This window comes from Sebastes umbrosus, chromosome 17, assembly GCF_015220745.1.
Source record: "Sebastes umbrosus isolate fSebUmb1 chromosome 17, fSebUmb1.pri, whole genome shotgun sequence".
NCBI lineage: Eukaryota > Metazoa > Chordata > Actinopteri > Perciformes > Sebastidae > Sebastes > Sebastes umbrosus.
The window spans coordinates 9360344-9381209 of NC_051285.1; the positions used below are offsets into that span (position 1 = coordinate 9360344).

The 20866-nt window shown below is 40.1% G+C and overlaps 1 protein-coding gene and 1 long non-coding RNA gene across 3 annotated transcripts in view; one reads left to right on the top strand and one right to left on the bottom strand.

Moving 5' to 3' along the window:
* LOC119475769 (gamma-aminobutyric acid receptor subunit beta-2) overlaps nucleotides 1-17592 on the bottom strand; it is a 70684-nt gene extending 53092 nt beyond the window's left edge. The window contains exons 1-3 of one of the 2 annotated variants that reach the window (XM_037748778.1): nucleotides 17510-17592; nucleotides 17269-17366; nucleotides 16573-16640 (exon numbers count right to left, since the gene is read on the bottom strand). In XM_037748778.1, coding sequence (XP_037604706.1) covers nucleotides 16573-16640; nucleotides 17269-17366; nucleotides 17510-17592 — 249 coding nt within the window. Of the gene's footprint in view, nucleotides 1-16572; nucleotides 16641-16758; nucleotides 16930-17268; nucleotides 17367-17509 lie in introns of those variants that run through there. The other variant, XM_037748780.1, reaches the window with a different exon arrangement.
* Nucleotides 1744-11766, top strand: LOC119475770. Its single transcript, XR_005203863.1, has 3 exons — nucleotides 1744-1820; nucleotides 6241-6246; nucleotides 11755-11766. It is a non-coding gene; the product is annotated as an uncharacterized LOC119475770 (long non-coding RNA).
* Nucleotides 17593-20866: the final 3274 nt, after the last annotated feature.

Genomic DNA, 20866 nt, shown 5'->3' on the forward strand with positions numbered 1-20866 from the left:
CCGCATGTAAATGGGGAAACTCAGAATTCAAAAGCATTACATAATCTTAACACATGGTATGTACTTCTATGCAGTTGAACCTTAGGTGTTGTCATTGACAGCTGTTTATGCTGTTGGTGACTGCATGTTTATCAAACAGTGATTTGATAAAGATCAGATATTATTTTTAGCCTGTGTGACCAGGTAGCATTGATCAAATCACTGTTTGATACTCGCACAGTTGTCTGACAAAGGAAATAAGCTATATTGAAACACAAAATGTCATCACAGAGAGTTCTCCCAGCTGAGACCAAATGGAGCAAATAACCATCTTGTCCTTGCTATAATTCACTAGTTCTTACAAGACTAGAAATACAACCAATTTCAAGATTTAGACATGAACAGATCGGGGATAAACGTCCATAAATCCACTTAGAAATCATGTAAAAAGGCGCTTCTCATAACCTCAGATCTTGTCTCATAATCATTAGATTCCATAATCCAGGTGATTGTCTGTAAAGTGAAAACAGGAACTGCTAGTATAGCTAAACCTGCATGACTTTTCATAGTGCAGAAACAAACATACTGCAGAAAGAACAAACAAATAAATGAACAAACATAAAAACATGGAGGTTTAGATATTTTTAAGTTTAACACTTGAAGATTTCTTCCTTTGTTGTGCCAGCTGATTAGACTGTTATCAGGCTATTGAACAGGCATCACTATAAGACCCACAGATGTGGGACAATAGGGACCTACTAACAAATAGAGGTCAGGGATGATGGATGGGACACAATGTGTAGTTGTCTTTGTAGTTATTTTAGCCCAAAACTATATTTTTCTCTATAATGAACTGTTTTTTTGTTGCCCAAACCTAAAGAAGCCTTTTTGTTTGTGTTCAAAACATTTCATTCAGTTTTAGAACGTGTTGCTTTTAAGTTTCACTTTCACTTTTACATCGTAGTAGGTGTAGTAGGCCTCTAATGACCCACATCTATGGTGCTTAGAGCGACTGATAACGCCGATTTAATGGCCTGATAACAGTCAAATCGGATGCTTGTGAAGCCTCATGACCCTAACATGTCATGTCCTCTGCTTCACCCTAGCCAGGAGCTTCTCTGTTTGATGTGTGTGTGCTAGATTACAGGAGTGGGATCAGTTGTGTGGGTGTCGGGTGGCAAGCTGCTAATCATCCTCAACCAACTCTGCTTTAAATACTGGGCTTCACAGCTCCACCACACCGTCAGATCGTAGACTCGGCTACCAAGTCTCGCTCCAGCCTTTTGACTCTCTCTTTTTTGTTAAAGCCACATTTAGCTAATTCTTGTTTTGTGTTCCTGAGTGTGCCAAAGACTCTCCTGGGAGTTTTGGACTCCCTCTGCCTGGATCCCCTCTGCCTTGCTCTGCTCAATCCTCCGGCTCACAGCTCAGTCCCTGCCCTCCCCTGACCAAGACACTCTCTGCCCTTTCTCTCATATTAAGTATTGTGATATTAAATTCTTCATTTGCACCATGCAGCTCCCTTCGGCATTTGGGTTCAGTCAGTTAATCCTGCGTAACACTGTATTGAAGCCTGGCACTTTGGATGACTTGAAAGCAGACAGAAGAAGACAACCTGAAGTTAGGGACCCTCTTAAAAGTACATGCAAAATGACAAAAAGCTTATCAGATTTGACATTTATTTTTTTTATTTTTTTCTCAACAACACTTCATATCATCTTGGTGTGTCATCCCAATACATGAACAACCTCCAACTTTTATTTTTGATTATGCAATATGGCCCCGTGAGCTATCACGGCACATTTCTTTGTCAATAGCTTTCTCATGTATAATAATAATGGGTTCATTCCAACTTTAATTTCATCTGGGCCTCCTTCCATCACAATGAAAGAATATTGAGCACGAGCACGAAAGTGCCAGGGGCCCAATGGTGTCCCTGGCACAAAGTGCGAGAAAACTTGTTGTTTTCGGAAAGGTTATTATTATTATTCTGCTGGGAGTCACATTTTTTGAGGGGCTTGAGATGCACAAAACTCACAGAAATTGGCACACGCTTCAGAACTGGCGAAAATTGCAAAGTTCTGCAGTGATTAAACTTGGGCGTGCCAAGCGGGCTCCATAGTGCCCCAAAACACAAGCCAGAGTTGCAAAAAAGTTCCTTTGATATTCATGAAATTTCATGAAATCATTGTTCTCATTTTTTTTCTCTTTGTGGTGTAAATCCCAATACAGAATTGGAATAGAATTATTTTTGTAAACAATATAAACACATGCAGATACACTACATTACACCCTATGTTAGATCCTGGAGTTGAGACATTATTTCATTATTTGACAACAAACGCTAAACCAAATTTGGACTGACAAAATTCCTTTGAGTAACACAATTACTTAAAAATCATTGATGCAAATTAGGCAACTTATTTTGTGATGGTTTATTTCAACCAATTACTGTTTTTTTATATTTTGATCTCCTTCTTGCCTCTCAAAAATAAAGGAGCACCTCCTCTACCTCTGTGGACCAGCCTTCATCCTGCACGCACGCTCGCACACTTAAAGCACACGCCCATGATTTCGACCTCTGTTAGGTCACTGCGGGTGGATGAGCCGAAATGAAGCAATCTCACTCTACTCACACTTTATGGGATATCATACTGAGTGTGTCAGTCTGAACATGTTACCTTGATTAACAATCTAAAAATAGGTCCCACGCGATGATGAGTGTTATCCTCTCAACACAACACAGAGCAGTTGCTTACACATTCGAGGCAGGAGGGGTTTTTCATAAACTCCCAAGCACATTTAAACAAGATTAGCTTTGGAGTTTATGTAAAACAGATTATTGTAATTAAACTCCTCAATAGTGTCTCAATTATTGCTAAGGTTGAAAAGAAACAATGTTGACCCCTTATTCACTTCTTTTACTCTTCATCTTCATTCCTCTGTCCCTGACCCTCACTGATCTCTGTACAACATGTCCTTTCTATTAAACTAATTAGTACATTCATAAGTGCACTTTGTGAACTATAGGATCGACTACAATCAATATATGCATCCTTTGTTTTGTTTCTCCAATGACACAAAGACACTTCCTAGTTCCCATCCTTGGTGATATCTGTGCCCAGCAAACTGTGAGTCACAGAGATAATATACCAATATTAATACATAAATGAGCACCTGGCCCAGAGCCATATCAGCTATATGATTGAAAAATACTCTTGGGTTGTGTTTTTGTTCAGCTCCTCTTGTCTCTGTACATTTATGAAGCAGATTCATAAAGCCCTGGGATACATGCATATTTTTTCACTGAAGTTGAAACATTTTCAGCTGGCACGGACACATCTTTGCATCAATTTACTGTGGCACTCCTTATACTTTGCCCCTATTTCATTTTGTTATGCTAGGCCTTTCATGTGTGAATAAAATTGGATTTTAATCTTAGATTTTGAAAAATGTTGGCTTACAGTAGATTGTTTTGTCATTCTTGATATGTTTGTGAAGATGTTGTAAGTCTATGTACAGTATATACATGTGTGTGTATATATATATATATATATATATATATATATATATATATGTGCAGGCAACATATTCTCATACAACGGTTCATATGATATCTTACGAAAAATGTCCAGCAACATGTGTCAATTTTCAAAATAAACTTCCGTTTTCACAAGAAACAACTTGGTTGGGATTAAGCAACAAAATACTTAGGTAGGTTAAGGAAAATATTGTGGTTTGGCTTAAAATAACTCTGAAAGTGTCGTTACTTGAGTATGTAACTTACGTGACAAATCAATGTTGACTATTGGTTTCACACAGGACACAAACACCGGTCTCCTGGGCGAAAGGCTGTTATTTTTTGACCCACCCATCCACCCCGACCTCCTCCCTACGATTAAGTTATTTACACACAAATTGATTTTGTGAGATATATACACAAATTACAGTGCATTACTTTCCGTAGGTATATCTACGAATGGTGTATGAGACCAGCCTAATGCAGCATATACGAAAATTCATCCATATGAAGTTATGAGTTATCTAGACATGGTAATTGGCTGGTTCACACTGATGTTCATCATGTACAAGTTCAGCAAGTGTGACTGGCAATTAAACCCAAACTTTGAACTAGTGAGTTTGAGCAATAGAACACAAACAAATAGAGCGGTGGGGATAGTAAACTGAGAGATGCCTCCTGAAATGGTAGGCCCTGCCGATTAACCCACTTCGATTTGTAACTCTGTCTAATCCCCCTGCAGCAGGGCCCCAGCATTGTGTCATTACCAAACAGGCAAAGAGAACACATAGGTGAGAGAGAGACCAGACAGTGAGAGAGAAACAGAGGGATGAGTGAATGTATCCGCTTGACACAGGACAGGTGTGGAAATTATTGCCCTGCAAATGGTGCAATGGCAATATGCTGTCAATTCCCCACGCTCTGCCCACCGACAAGAAAACAAGATGCTGCTGTTTAGCAGTTAGACCTGCAGCTGCAGCTGATGGCTAAACATCCACCCCATCATTCACTGTCACAGGCAACAGTGAATCAGATGCCTAACTAGTGAGCTTGTTTAACCTGGGGGAATTGATTACACGCCTTCCTTCCTCTGACATTTCGAGCTGTGTTATTAATTGTACAATAAGCAGTGTCTGTAACATTAATAATGACTTAAGCAGTGCATCTCTGTTACTTTATGACAGTGTGAGTGTACTGAGATTGGTATATTTCCAACACAGTCTCATGGCAGTTAGTGAAACAGTTAAGAAATGTAATCTATTTGATTCGTGTATACATAGACACAAATTTCACTTTTTGTTTTTGTAACGCTCAGCACGACTTTCACCAACGAATGTCCAGCAACACGTGATGCACCAATCTTTTCAAAATAAAACCACTTAAATAGGTTTAGGAAAAGATCGACTTGGGTAGGCTTAGTCAACACAACTACTTAATTAGGTTTAGGAAAATATTGACTTGGTTAGACTTAGGCAACAAAACTACTCAGTTAGGTGTATGAAAAGATCTACTTGGTTAGGATTAGGCAACAAAACTACTTGATAAGCTTTCAGAAAAGATGATGGTTTTGGTTAAAATAACACCAGAAGTGGCAAAACTTAATAAGGAAGTTACCTGACAAAAACTAGATAGTTAGGTTTTGGAAAAGATCGCAGTTTGGTTTAAAATAACTCTGGAAGTGCCGTAATTTTAGTATGGACGATGGGAAACAAACAATGGTCTTTTGGGTGTAAGTCCGGTGTTGTTTGACGCATCTATCCACCCCGACTTCCTCCCTACACGCCTATACTTCCCAGTTCACAATTATCTGGATTACATACAAATTGATTTTGTGCTGACCATCGCAAAAATCATTTGCCATTTGTGTCTATATACACAAATCAATACACTGAATTTCATGACTAGTTCACAAATTGATGTGCGACTGGGCTGGTATTTCAGATGTTAGATGTTGCATATTATTCTCAAAAGATATTCAAATTTGAGTTGTATAACAAAATTTAAAATAGCAGTAGTATGTTCAGATGCTTTTAATCATGAGGAATTACTTAACATACAACAAAGTCTTGCTGCAGGGCTCTTAGTGTGGCTTAATTGAGTCATCTTTAAAAGTTAAAAGCTTGTTTTGCAAAAGAGAACTTCAAAAAGCCTTTTGAGAGATCATACACCCCAATCAAAGCTGAATTGTCAGTTATATAATTGTTTTTTCCCACATTGTCATTCTACATTGTGTCTATACAATTCCTTTCACAGGAAAGAACCCACATGGGTGCTAAATTAAGCCACGCTGTTGGCTCTGCGAGGCTATATTTAGGCAAAGTGGTGCTTTGAGTGTGTTAGCATGCTAACTCTTGCTAATTACTAAAGACAACGTTCAGCTGACACTGATGGGAATGTCATTAGTTTTGCAGGGATTTGATCGTAAACCAGAGATCGTAACCTGATGATGGTGCTAGATAAAAAGTGAGAGGACCTATAAAGTTATTACAATTCATCCTGTGGGGAACATGAACATCTATATCATATTTCCTAGTAATCTAGCCAAAAGCTGTGGGGACATTTCACTCATAACGAAAGTCGCTGGATCCATAATAGCCCAGCTGGTGGCACGAAATAAAAGAAAAAAGAGGATCATAAATAAATATATGCAGATAGAGAGTTGTAGAAACAAAGCAAACAATCTAGGGAAGTAAAAATACAAGACAGTCTGGCAAGGCTGCATGCTATGCTGGAAAATAGAGGAAAGAGTATTCTCCAAATTAAAAGCATAGTTTGGGCATCTGCAGAAACCTGTTGCACCGACCACTGATGAGATTTAAAGATATATCGGCAGTGAGAACAGAAATAACGGCTGCCTAACGCTTCAGTCACCATTTTCCCAGACATCTCTGTACACACAGCTTATGAGATTTTGACTGCACAAAAACCTGAGGTAATCTTGTCATGGCGACAGCTGCTTCGTCTACCTCTCCTCCCTCCTCTGCCTCTAGATCCTCCTCGCTATTCCCTGTTTTCTCAATTCTTCTAACCTCTTTCAGATGCACCATTATCCCGGTCCTGCTCAACACTTAACTCAGTCACCTGCTCATTCCACCTGTTTATATATGGCCATCTGCCTGCCTTTTGATTGACTGCCTATCACCATCAGTATTTTGAATTTGTTAGCCATATCTGATTGACTTTGTTTACAACTGTAAGCCTGTCTATTGGCCAAGTAAATAATGATAAATCTAGGCTGATCATCATTATTTCAGAGAAATATGCCAATGTTTATTGCTGTTTACCTTAAAGGATAAGGTTAGGCTGAGGCTATGTTTTTCTTGTTTTCTAGGAAAAGACCAAACTCAACAACGTTGTTCTGTTTTCGATATTTTCTGATCTCCTTATACTTTGTCTTTGAAAATCAACCCAAGCTCATTCATTCCTGTGCTGAAGAAATAAATCTTTGAAAAGGAGTCCAGATATATTGTTTAGTTTTAAAAAAAAAATACAAAGTAATTTCCTAATACAGCCAGGAACTGTAGTTTTTAGCAAATGCTACTTAAACCGGAGTAAATAGCGCATTTGTTGGGGACTATTTTCAGTTGTGGATTAATACAAATGTGTTGCCCTATTGAGATTATTTGCGATAGCAAGACAGTGTATGTGGGATCTACTGAAACTGCAGTATTCATGTTCATTGTAATGAAGAAACATGTCACCCAGATTAGCTAATTGACATGTTTTAATAAACTCAGAGGAATAAGCTAAAATTGATAAATGATCCCATGTTATGGCTCCGGGATATTATAGACAACATCACCAACAGGCGGCTTTCAGCCAGTTCACTCGTTGCTTTGATAATAACAATTTACAAAATGAGCTCAAACATCATTATATTATTGTACCTCATTCTTGTACATTCACGTTTTAAAATGTTGAACTCACATCCAAGTCACTGGGATAAATTGATTTGAAGTACACACAACAAAATGCCAAGTGTTCTGGCTGTGCCCACGCTAACAGCAATAAATGTTACCTGAACTTATCAGCATTCCCGTGGCGGAGACAGGTGCTCAAACTGATCTAATGTACAGTTCTTCTCATATGACGGGGGGGCTATAAAATGCCACTTTGTTGCTGCTTTTTATATATTTATACTAGTTTTCTTTTGCTTGTTCCTCATCCTCCATATAATTTATTCTTTCCTTCCTTATTTTATCATCATGATCACCATCATCATCATCACAGAAACCCAGCCACCACCTTCATCATCATTCACATTGAGTTAATGGTTCTGCTAATGACTAAACAACTGCCTAAACTGACTAAACAACTGCCCATATGTTATGTATTGTCACTGGTGACATAAAAATCCTCTTTTCAGTATACAAACAACCCACTTAATGCCTGTCCTTTTACTGCATTCAAGTGGCACACAGCGTAATCTAAATGGATTACTAAAACTCTGTAGGGAGGCACATGTACCTAAACCTACCAGCATGAATAATGCAAGTTGGGGCATGGCTTGTTTCAGCACTCCACTCACACAATAAAGCCATTCCTCCATCGCTCCCTCCAACATCCCTTGTGACTTTCCTCAGCACAGGCTTGCTGTAGTCTCTGCATTCATATGTTATGTATACAGCTTCTGTGCATGATTCATGTTCGTCTCTTTTTATTTACTGAATCTGTTGATAGGTGTAGCAGCTGGTTGCCAATCTCTTCATTTGGGGAAAGAGCAAGCCAGGTGGAAAAGACGTGGATTAATGAGCGGGTTGTAAAAATGAAAGTGAAAATTTACACAGTAAGTGGGCTGAAAATATTTTGCCACCTAAGGGGCGCCGCACATCAATGCCTGATACAAAAAGGACTCAAATAGACAGTCAACAATAATCAACAAACGATAATGGTATGAGTGAACATAATACACCATCTGTGGACCGGATATTTGTTCTGCTGACCTCCAGGGCAGCTGGAGTTAGAGATACTGCATTGTTCATATCTCTGCATTGGGCAGCATTGGATTAAAGGACCAGTGTGTAGCAATTAGCAGGAATGAAATAAAATATTCATAACTATGTTTTCATTAGTGTATAATCACCTGAAACTAAAAGTCGTTGTGTTTTTGTTAGCTTAGAGTGAGCCCCTTCATATCTACATAGGGAGTGGGTCCTCTTCACGTAGTCTGCCATGTTGCTCTGCCATGTTTCTACAGTAGCACAGCCAAACACTGGCTTGGTCGTGTCTAGAAAGTAACCTCCAAATTGTGAAAACATGCAAAAAGTCTTGCAAGACTCGCTGCCCAATGACCTATGTGAGCGACCTAAATTTAACCATTCAAGGTCAATGCTTGACCTTAATCACCTCGCAAGGGTTTCCCGACTTGGGGCGAGGCCTATAGAAACGGGTCTTGAGCTTCGGGGTATGACCCATGCGCAGTGTAACTGGAGCTACGGTCGGGCTATTGGCTCAATTTTGGCGAGTGCAGACTGTGCATGTGTCGTATAATAATATTAATAATAATATTGTAATATATATAATATGTGCCAATAATATGACGCGTGACATCTCTTTTCACCCTCCTTGACTTGAGGGTTACCTATGAGACATGACCCACTGGCTCTAGCGAGAGCTTTCACATTTTTGCGCTACCGTAGTTCTCCGACACGTTTGTGAAACTGCGGTAACGTGAGCTGCAGAGTGTAAAACCGTGGTACCGCAAGCCGCTGTCTGACTTCCGTTGCTCCTAAGGTAATGTTATTATGGTATCGATGGCCTCTAACCAAGCATGATTTTGGATCCGACGGCTCACATTACCGCAGTCCTGGAAAGGGAGGAGTGAGTGGAGGGACACTCAGTTGTTTGCATTCTGCAATTACACCACTAGATGCCGCCAAGTCCTACACAATGTAGGTTACCTTTTAATTTACAATAAAGAAAAAAGTCAGGTTACTACCTTAATCTGATCTTTTTTTTTATCTCAATAATAAGTCAAATGACTACATGTGATGTGAGAAGTGTTGCTCACAATGATAAACACAAAGAATTATCACCGAACTCCACACTGTCCTTTAGGTAAACAGAGACTTTTAGCATCTTTCAGCTCATTTTTTTTATTTTTTTATGGCCCCCTTTACTGTTTTTAATCAGTCTCACCGCTACCAACTGCCCTGTTTCCAGCACCAGCAGGCAGATACTTTCAACAAAAAAAAGCTCTCATAAACCCACTGGATACCAATCTGCCCAGCACCAAACTGCAAACAGACACATTTAGTGACTCACTGGTGACCATAGTGGAGCATTTAGCAGCTAAACAGGCAGATATTTCCCTCAGGACACAACAGGGCTAAGAGAAGAGTAAATATTGGATTTACATTAATTGGGTGGCCAGAAAAAAGGCTCCAAATGAATGCTAATGTTGCTTTGTGTCTGTTGAATGTTAATTAGGCAACTGTTTGCTAACACATTTGCCATTTTAACATAGATACACGATAATAAGTTGTGTTTTTTAGGTTGTTCTGCTGCCCACAAGTGGTCGAAAAAAGAAAAAATATATATATTATATACTTCTTTATGTTTAACACATGGTGAAAGTTATTCATGCATCCAGTGCATTGTGTAACTCTTGATTAATTCCTACTGTTTTACATTCCAGTGGCAGCAGCATTAATATAATAGGCATTTTTAAATGATGATTGTGTTCTTAATGTCTAAATTATTATGCAGTTATTGCATACGCACAGGGTCCCTTCTTCTAGTGCACTGCACCACAAGTCAACTGGTATTTTTCAAATCCTATCCAAGCCCATTTTTAATGAGATTGCCTTGGAACAGGAGCTCGGAGATGAGTCTTTTAAGTCAGGCCGATGTATCATCTTATCCTAAGCAGTGAAAATAAATCAATACTGTTATCATTAGAGCCTGGCTTTCTTCATACATTATGTTCGCTCCAGCTCTCTCTATTACAACACCGAGTCAAATCCTCGCTGAACCCTGGTTGAGTTTGCCTCTGCTCTGTCTGTTACGTAATTTCGAACAGCTCCTTTTCCTGGAGGCTACGTTAACACACCAGTTTATGAGGAAGCATGCCTGGAGAATAGCGAGGGGATTAGGATTTGGGAACGCGTGTACGTACATGAGAGACAGAGAGCGAGTGTGCATGCTCACGAGAGACATCCCTAAGTGTACAAGTATGTCCATGTCTGCCCTATATGGTAGCAGGCTTAATATAGACTGAGGATGAGAAAGGCTGCAAGAGTCACTCCAAAGGACTTCACTAACTAAAACTTTTAATGTGACGTTATGAGTACTGTAATTACCGTTTACAGCCAGCTCAAGAATTTGATTGGTATGATTAACCGTTTCTCTACCAAAGTAAACTCTATTCTTGTGCTAATTTTTTTGTTTTCAACTTCTATTTGTGCTTCATTATACCCAAACCAACCATCCACAATAACATCCTAAACTTTATTTATCTACTAAATGCTTTATCGCCCAGGATTACACCTGAGGACTATAAGGTCAGTCCCTACTAGCTCATAAACTTATGTGTTTTAAATATAGTGTTGAGCAGTGGTGGAAAGAAACTACGTACATGTACTCAAGTATTCTACTTAAGTACAATTTTTAGGTACTTGTATTTAAAGCAGCAGTGGGTAGAATTGGAGCAAATATGATTAAAAAGTTACTTTTATAAAACGGTCACTATATATATCCTGACAGTACCGCATGAGACAAGTAATCTGGAAAAAAAAAATCATGTGCCTCTGTGTCTTCCGGTGTCCTCCGGTGCTTCTAATGGCATTTACAAGATTTCACAGACCGGAGAAAAACAACCAATCAGAGCCGAGCTAGAGCCTGCCGTCTCTGAGCAGCTGTCAATCACTCACGAACTCCAATCAAACGGTCAAACTAGGCAGCGCTGATCAAATATGAATCAATATTCTGTTACTGTAATGCCTATTTCTCGCCTCACATGTTGTTCAAGTAGAATTTTGAATTCAAGACTTTTACTTGTAACAGAGTATTTTTACAGTGTGGAATTGTTACTTTTACTGAAGTAAAGGATCTGAGTGCTTCTTCCACCACTGGTTGTGGAGATAATTTGAATAGTTTGACAGTTCATTTTACAATAGGACAAAAAAAGTTGGAGTGTTTTTATTCCTCCCCACAATTAGAATGCGTTTCAGTCTGTGAATCTTCACACATTGCCTCGGCACTCTCATTAGTTACTATGCAACCATCATGGAGCAGGAGTTTAGAGATAATTTGAGTACTGACAAAGACTGCAGTGATCAACCCTTGTGCATAATTTTGGTGAAACCCGGCTAGACAAAAGTGTGTGTGTGCACTGACAAAAGAGACAATAGTGTCCCTCTCAAAGATTAATTATATCATCCATCTATTGGTTAGTATCATTAACATTACAATGAGCTGATTAAGGTGAGGTTTTCCTCAACATTGCTGTTATAAACAGGGCGTTAAATGTTTAAATCTGTACCATGAAAATATATTTCAATCATATTGACTCACTATTTTGGCTGCTCATCAATTTATAATTCTGCCCACATCAGCAATAGCATATTGAAGGCCGCTGTGAAATAGATCTAGACACAAGACGCAGACTTAATATCATTTTAAAGCTCTCAGGTACGGATGAGATATTACGCAATACCACATAAGTGCTTCCACAATCTTCCTTTCCTTTTTATTATCAAATAGCGAGCAATGATATCTTGCCTTTCAGCCAACATCCATTAACCATTTGTATGATATATGGTATAGGTTTTCCGTGCGATCTTGATGCATTTATAGCAGACATCCCATCAGAGACATCCTCTGCTGCAGAGGTGGAAATAACTGGGTACCAAAAATGGGGGGAGCTCTGAATTTCACAGTCCTTCTCTGACAATCAATAAGCTCCTCTTGACCTTTGTGTGCATCAATAATGGTATTTCTGCCTTTTGGAGGAGGATGAGAACTTTAGTTCATCCTCAGACATGAGTATTTCTTCCCCCTGTGAAAACTGTTGGCTTAGCATTCAAGTGCTCAGGAGCTCAACCAAAAGCAAATATTGAAACGTAAGTGGCAGTGGAAGAAAGGGCACAAAAGAGAATTGCTATGAGGAAGGACAAAGAAAGAAATCAACCAATCCATCTATATGCCTACTTTACCTATTCTCCCTATGACCGGTGCATGAATTAAGGCTCGTCAAGCTACTTGCCTTGGGTTGAATGTCTAACATGACATTGGTATTCAGCGTGTGTGTGTGTGTCCCTCTCTGTATGTCCACCTCTGAGTCACGCAGAATGAACCCTCAGCAGCACTTGGTACATGACCTTCTCTCCAACACCAGCAACGCTTCTGGCTCTCCACATGGCAACTTGTTAATGTCAGAGTTATCTCCTATGTCTATGTCTCTCTCTCTCTCTCTCTGTCTCTCTCTCTCTCTCTCTCTCTCTGTCACATACATACAGAGGGGAAAAATTTGACTCCTAGGTCTTACACAATCATATCCTATCCTATTTCTCCCCCTCGAAGGCTTGGGACTTTGGCCCTGACACCCAGGAACAAGTGACCTTTCATGGATATGTAATGAACACGGAGCCACAACCTCCTCATTCCACGTCTGGCTCCGGGCCTAAGTGACATGCAATGTAGTTTTCTACATATATGACTCAGTAGCAAGCCAGCTAATGGTGCACAGTTTTCACCAAGATTTTGTACAAGAAGTGCATGTAGTTGACGTGAAATCAGCCATTGGTTTGTGAAGTGCTGTTTTCACCATCTTGGTTTTTGGCCATTGCCATCTTGTTTTTTTGCAACGGCAAGTGACACAAGAGGGTGGAGCTTACGGTAAGTACTTACACTAAGTAAGACATTTTTAGGCCACCAAAAAGGTTATAATTAACTTTCATGAACACTGCGAAAGGGTTAAAGTTATAGAACGAAAATATTGGACAACATCCAGACCGGACAACGCCGTGGTATCAACCTGTCAATCACCAGGTAGCCACGCCCTAAAGCATCCCCTGCTTTATGGTCTATTTCACTCTAAATGGGACCATAATTTACTAAATGAACATCATGCTGTATTGAAGAAGACTTGAAACTAGCAGTTGAGACCATAAACTCATGTTTACAATGTTTACTGAGGTAATAAATCAAGTGAGAAGTAGGCTCATTTTCTCATAGACTTCTATACAATCTGACTTATTTTCGCAACCAGAGGATTCACCCCCTGCTGGCTATTAGAATGAATGCCAGTTTAAGGCACTTTGGCATTGGCTTCACTTTTCAGACCCTGGAGTTGTCCACTGTTTTAACTTTAGAACATCTAAACAGACATTGGTTGCTACCTGTTTCTAGAGGCTTGTCTTTAACTAAGAACAGGGGGTTTGGGGTAACGCCCTCCAGGTTGTACATTTGGACCTCAGAACTGCTTACGTGACAAATCCTGGAGAGGACTCCATGTCCTCTGGGCCACTCACGCTTGAAGGGTTGCATACTTAGTTTGGTGACTCATCTAAAGTGAGCTAAAGGCCTGTGTTGTTCCTAAATGGGCCTCTGCTCTGTGACATTGGTACCAAAGTGCTAAAACAGATGGTTTAAGACGAACCTCTTAGCAGTTCCTTCTTTTAATGGCCCCTCTGGAAAAATCTAATACATACACTATGTTATCACCCGTCCATGTCTCTGCCTCTAATGCGAGGCCTTCAACAGAGAGCAGTGGTAGGTGATAGAAGGATATATTGTTAATACACACCAAAGCATGGGTGTCCCGCACTGCCATAATGGCTAATAGGACACCGTTGGATACATCCCTCAGTGACATCTCTCCATTATCCTCAACCCTGTTTCTCATCTGCTCTCTAAAGAAAGTACACAGGGTGGCTCTATACCCGCACCAAAATAAGTGGCAGACAGAGAGCCAGATGGGGGAGAGGAAATGGAAGAAAGGAAAGTGCTTCTACACCAGCTGCTATCCTCAAAAGTGGTTACATTTATAGGACGGGGAGCAGATCAAAGATGCCGAAACCATTACACACACATGTGGCCTCTTCTTTTCATGAGGCTCCAATGGGTCAGGTGGTAATGACTCCCCTTTCACATTAGAGGGTGTTTAGTGGGCCAAAGCTGACAAAAGGAACGGGATGATCAAAGAAGCTGCGCGGCGTTGGCTTTGTGTGTTCGGATGGAGAGTGGGATTTCTTTTTGTTTGGCCATGTGTGTGGGTGTGGGTGGATATAAGCCCCGGCCCTGACGCACTTCTGGGTAGGAGTAATGAAGCTGGGATCTACTCTCTCTTGCTACACTCTTTTTTTTCTGAAAGTTGTAGCCCAGAGGAGATAATAGGAGGGCAAATAGTAAACAAAGCACAACAAACTTTGGAGTGTCCTGTTGGCTCAGTTGGAGGACATATACTACTGTATATTGTATACTTGCAACACCATAGCTACAAATCTTGCTTGTGCCCCCTTTCCTCGCTGTCTAAACAGAACAAATATCAACATGTACTTGTTGCCTACACACAAGTGTATAGTCATTTGACATAACAAGATCACTACCTTTCTTCCTGGCCTTACCAGAAAGAAGTTTATTCAAGTGTGCTATTAGTATACTTCTTTTAAACTTAAATAAGTATACTTGGCTCATACTGACAAGTATACAAAACAGTCAAAGTATACTTGCCTTATAGGCCTACAGAAAGGTATATTTGTCTTGTAGTTGTACTTACTTTTTGATAGATTAAAGTGTGTGAGAAAAACAATATATATATTGGATGAAATGTCTCTCTTAGACGATTAGGATGTAGATACAAATAGCATCTTACATAATACTTTAGTATTTTATTCCTGGAAATGCATCCCATGTCCACACTTACAATACACATACTGTACTTGTAGGCACTCTTTCACAAGCACACAAGCTCTTGCATCGGTTACACAGGGAAAACATGCCTTTAATTAAAGATTCAAGGCCGCTGTGGAGGGCTCTATAGACCTACATTGTGTATGTGTGCGCTTGTGTGCGTGTGTGCATGCATGGTTGTGCAGGTCTTCTGGGTAAACGCATGCAAATAGACATGGCATCATCTGTTCTCTCATCTCTTCCCATCAACATAGTCCACGGGAGCACAAAGATAACAACACGAGCAACAGCCTTTGGGTGCTGCTGCCAAAAATATTCCAGCAGCGTGTAACCATTCCCCGAGATCACAACATGACTCACAGCACAAGCTAGTAACACCAAAACAACTGCAGCAGCAGGACGCAAATGTGCAAAATATAAGGAAGTATTAAAAACAGTAGAGGTCAACCCCCAGAAAGAGACAATTTACAACATTTTACCCATCAAAATCTCATGCATAATACCATAAATATCAATTTTGCTCACCTTTGTCAACTGTATAAGTGTCAAAGAATGACCTTCCATGATGATAAAATGCAGCCTTGAGTTTCTTTTTTTAAACTGAGGTGCAGTTCTCACATCTCATCACTAGGAGGTGCACTTGTATGAAGCAAAACTTAATCTCCCACCTCTCACATCCACAGCTCTCAAGTTCTTTCCACTGCCACTATTTCTAGTTAACCATTATAAAACCAGCCATAACAGACAGTCATGAAGCAACATACATATCAGTGTGAAAATATTATAAAGCCTTTATAGCTGATACTATAACATCCCCTATAAGAAAGTGGTGATTGGATTGAACTTTTATTTCCCCCAAATTGTTGATTTGGGGAAGTTAATGGTTTGGCTTTGTGCCTGCTCAGCAAATTAAGCAGCAATCAGTTTATATGAGACAGAAAACAAAGCGACAATCAATCAATTTCAGATCCCCAAAGGAGAGGTTGCATTCATCAAACCATTGCCTTTGAGCTCTCACACCAACAAGTCGATGCAAGTGATCGGAGGGTAAAAAAAAAAAAAGACACATTCACACATCAGAGCTGCGTAAAGAGGGGGGTTTCCCCGGTGGTTTGGGATTGGTGAGGGTATTCCCCTGGTGGCTTCATGCTTAGCAGGGGGATCATTAGTCCAGGATTGCTCACACATTGTCAGAGTAGAGGTGATAATGGCCTACTTACCATATTGACTTCTGATACCATGTCTATGCTGGCTATGTCTATATTCATTCCCACTCCAACCGGAGGACCTATAAGGGCAGATCAAAAACAACAGTGAGCAACATCTGTACATCAGGTGCAGCCTGTGTGATCTACTGACATATTCTAATGGAAACATAGCTGTTGTCAGCCGGATAATAGTTTTACAGTGTTCATTTCGGGTGGCATTAGACGCGCTGCTGGATGGGCTGCGCTGAAAGTGATGGTAATCCCCCCTAAAAGTTGTTGACATTGAATCAGCACCTAAACATGTTTCCTGCGCGTAAAACACCTGGATATAGGATCATGGATAAAAACAAGAATGGCCATCTATTTGTTTCAAATTCCAAATTCCAAATTCCACTGTAGTGATTTTTTCATTCACATAAAAATGAGCTGCTGGGTGTATTTTATCATCCACATCACTCATGTGTTTCCCCCCACCATCATGTCGCTTCTCTGGGGGGTGTTTTGACACATTTTAGCTCGACTGTATCTCATAGATTGTGTGGCAGAAAGAAGAAGATAAGACATGCCTTTTTTTTTTTACTTTCGGAAATTGCAAAGATCCATTGAGTTAAATCGGGCATTAAAACACTGTACTATTATTATTATTATAAGGCTGACAAAGGCGCAAACTCAAACAGAGTTTTTGGTGATAATAATGAGTTCATTTACCTCCGAAATCTGGCCTCAATCGTATATCATAACCTTTCAACAGTCTATCCACCGTTTCTTTAACCAGAGACATATTGCTAGGGTCATTGGCACGGACACTATATGGGAGAGAAAAAAACAAAGAAAAAAGATGCACAGCAGATTTTAAATACGAGACATTCTTTGGACCATAAAGTGTCCAAGTATTTTCCGTCTGTATCACACTTAGAAGAAGAAAAAAAAGCGAGTGGAGCATCCTTACCTTTGGGCGCACACCGCGGTCACTACGAGAGGAAACAACCAGACGCAAAAACATCTCATCCTCCTTATTCTGAACACTGCCATGCTTCTTGTGTTGTGTGTGTGTATTTTTTTTTTCTATTAGTGAAAGCCAGACGAGGTCCAACTTATTCTTGCCAGTGCAGTAATTCCAATGCCTGGCGCATGCGTATTCCCGACCACAACATGAAGAAAAAGCAGCGCCGAGCTGCCTGCTGATGGTATAGTGGCAGATGTAGTACCCAGCAAGCCACGGAGGAAAATTTAAAGGAGAACTAAGACTATACAAGTTACTCAAGGAGGGGAGGCAAACTGGGGGTCTCCCTGCTTTCTTTCTTTACACCCAGATGTGTACACTGTGGAGAATGTCCCAGTAAAATAACAGTAAAGAACTGGGAGTAGGGTTGCCTTTATGTTACTGTCAAATTAACATTATTAAACTGTCGCTGAAATTTACAGCTTTGTACTGTTAATGAAAAATACAGTTTGAACTTTATTAATTTCACAGTATTTTACAGTTAATTTACTGTTTAAAGATACATTATATAGCTGTTTTTCACCTTTCTTTTATCTTACTGATTTGTTTTAATGCACTATTTAGGTTGTATTATTTTTTACATACATTTTAATAAACATTATTGTTTGCCTAGATGACTAGACTTAGCAGGTTACAGACATAGGAATAGTCACACTGAATACAATTAAAGGCACTTATAGTAGACTTGTTGACACTTTTCCCAAAATGTCTGTCTATAGCTGGCTACAAGCACAGAATGCAAACCAGAACAACATGTGAGTGAAGAACAGTAAAGCTAATTCACTGATGTTCCAATCATGTACAATGTACAAGCCTCACATGAACAGATCCGGTCCCAGAATTAAAAAAAATACTGCATGAAACTGTTACTGATGATACTTTAGACAGTTGATCAGCAGTAAAGTGATGTTTTTTTAAGAATGCATTATAGTTCAGTTAAAAAACGTCCTATGAGCGTAATTTAACAGGTTTTCTTTTGTATTAACAGTAAAGCACTGTTTTTAGAAATAACAGGTTAATACTGTTGAAAATTAACAGCAATTGTTTACAGTGTGGTGTTTTAGAAGCGTGGGAAGTTGTTGGTCCGAATCCAGGGTGGTGAAAAATGTGGGTGTGGTTGTCCCTCTCCATCAGTCTCTATAGATGCCCCTGACCAAGGCACTTAACCTCGGTGCTCCGGCAGAGCTGCTCCTGGGGGCTCCCACATCAAGTCTGGACAGCTCTTAGTGTAAATGTATGGAACTTCTGTAATGGAAAATTACATTGTATGTAATGATGTCTCTTTATGCAACAGTGGGAAGTTACTGTCTGTGTGCTCTTCGTCTCATGTAGTGGGAAAGTACTGAGTGTTGACTTTTACTGGGACACTGCCTGAGTAAAACAACTCCTTTTTCTCACAGTCCCTGTTGTACATTTCTATATAATCACATTGTAATAATCTCCTGCAGTGCACTCTTCTGCAGACTTTGTGTGACTCTGTATAACCAGTGCCTCTTCTTGCAAGAATAAAATACAACAAAGACATTTCATCTGTTTGAGATCCTTATTTCAACGTTCATTTGGACTCATCTTGGAATACTGACAGAATTTCCATTACACTTCTCAAGCGTGACGCACAGCAGCACTAGAGAGAGTATCCAACTTCGCTTTATGGATCAATACGTTTTCAAGCTGACCACCAACCCAAACTTTCACTTCGTGAAGTGTAACGCACATGTGAGACAGTAATGAGACCAATAAAGATCGTCTATAATTAGTCTATATGTCATATTATTAGGGCTGTCCAAAGTTTACGCGATAATAACGCGTTTACGCAAATTCGTTTTAACGCAATTGATCCTTAGGGAGGTTGTAGTAGACTCAGTTTTAAAGTAATAGTGAAGATACTGACATCTTATGAAACTAGAAAAGTAAAGAATCCATTGGTATCAACCGTGTCATACTAGCTTGTTGTGAAGGTGGTTATAAATAACGCTCCAAACTTTCGTTAAAGTTTGGCGAGGATAAAACTGTCATGGCCATTTTTTCAAAGGGGTCCCTTGACCTCTGACCTCTAGATATCTGAATGAAAATGGGTTCTCTGGGTGCCCACGAGTCTCTCCCCTTTACAGACATGCCCACTTTATGATAATCACATGCAGTTTGGGGGCAAGTAATAGTCAAGTCAGCACACTGACACACTGACAGCTGTTGTTGCCTGTTGGGCTGCAGTTTGTCATGTTATGATTTGAGCTTATACTAAATACTAACCCCTACAGCAGAGAAACTCATCCACGCCTTCATCTCCTCCCGCCTTGACTATTGCAACTCACTCCTCTATGGCATCAGCAACACCTCCATAAATAAATTACAACTGGTCCAGAATGCAGCTGCCCGACTCCTCACCCACACCAAATCATGGCATCATATCACCCCAGTCCTGAAAGACCTTCACTGGCTCTCCGTCTCCCACCGGATCGCCTACAAAATCCTGACCCTCACCTACAAAGCCCTCCATCAACTTGCACCCCCCTATCTCTCTGAACTCCTCTCCCCCTACCAACCTCAACGGTCCCTCAGATCCACCTCGGCTGGTTTACTCTCCACCCCCACGTCCAAACTCCGCAGCTTTGGGGACAGAGCATTCTCCAGGGCAGCTCCCAAGCTCTGGAACTCACTCCCCAATCTCATCAGAGACTCCGATTCCCTCACCACATTCCAGTCCCGCCTCAAAACACATCTTTTCTCATCTGCTTACCCGTAGCCCTCCTTCCCCCTACCCATCAGTCCATGTGTATGTATGTGATTGTGCCTGTGTATGTCGCTTTTTGTCGTTCGTCTCCTGTCTGTCTGTCTCACACCGTTTTCCCCCCGACTATGTTAAAGCGTCTTTGAGAATACTATAAAGCGCTATATAAATCTAATATATTATTATTATTATTAAATGCAGGAGGGTTTCTGGACAATATTTGTCATTGTTTTGTGTTGTTAATTATTTTCTAATAACATACATTTCCATAAAGACATTTTCCCACTCCCACGTTGATAAGAGTATTAAATACTTGATAAATCTCCCTTTTTAAGGTACATTTTGAACAGATAAAAAAATGAGGCAGATACTGAACAAGGGAGATAAAACTGTTCTTGTAGTTGTTTTATGTCAGGCGGGTCTCACTAGGAAAGCTAGGAGGGAACAGAATAGATTCACTCCTTCCTTTAAGAAGAGAGAGAAACCCCCTCACTATCACTATCAGTTGGTGGCTCTGTCCATGGTGCTGAAACGTTTGAATCCAGTCACCCCTCTCTCTCTGACTCTGTCCATGG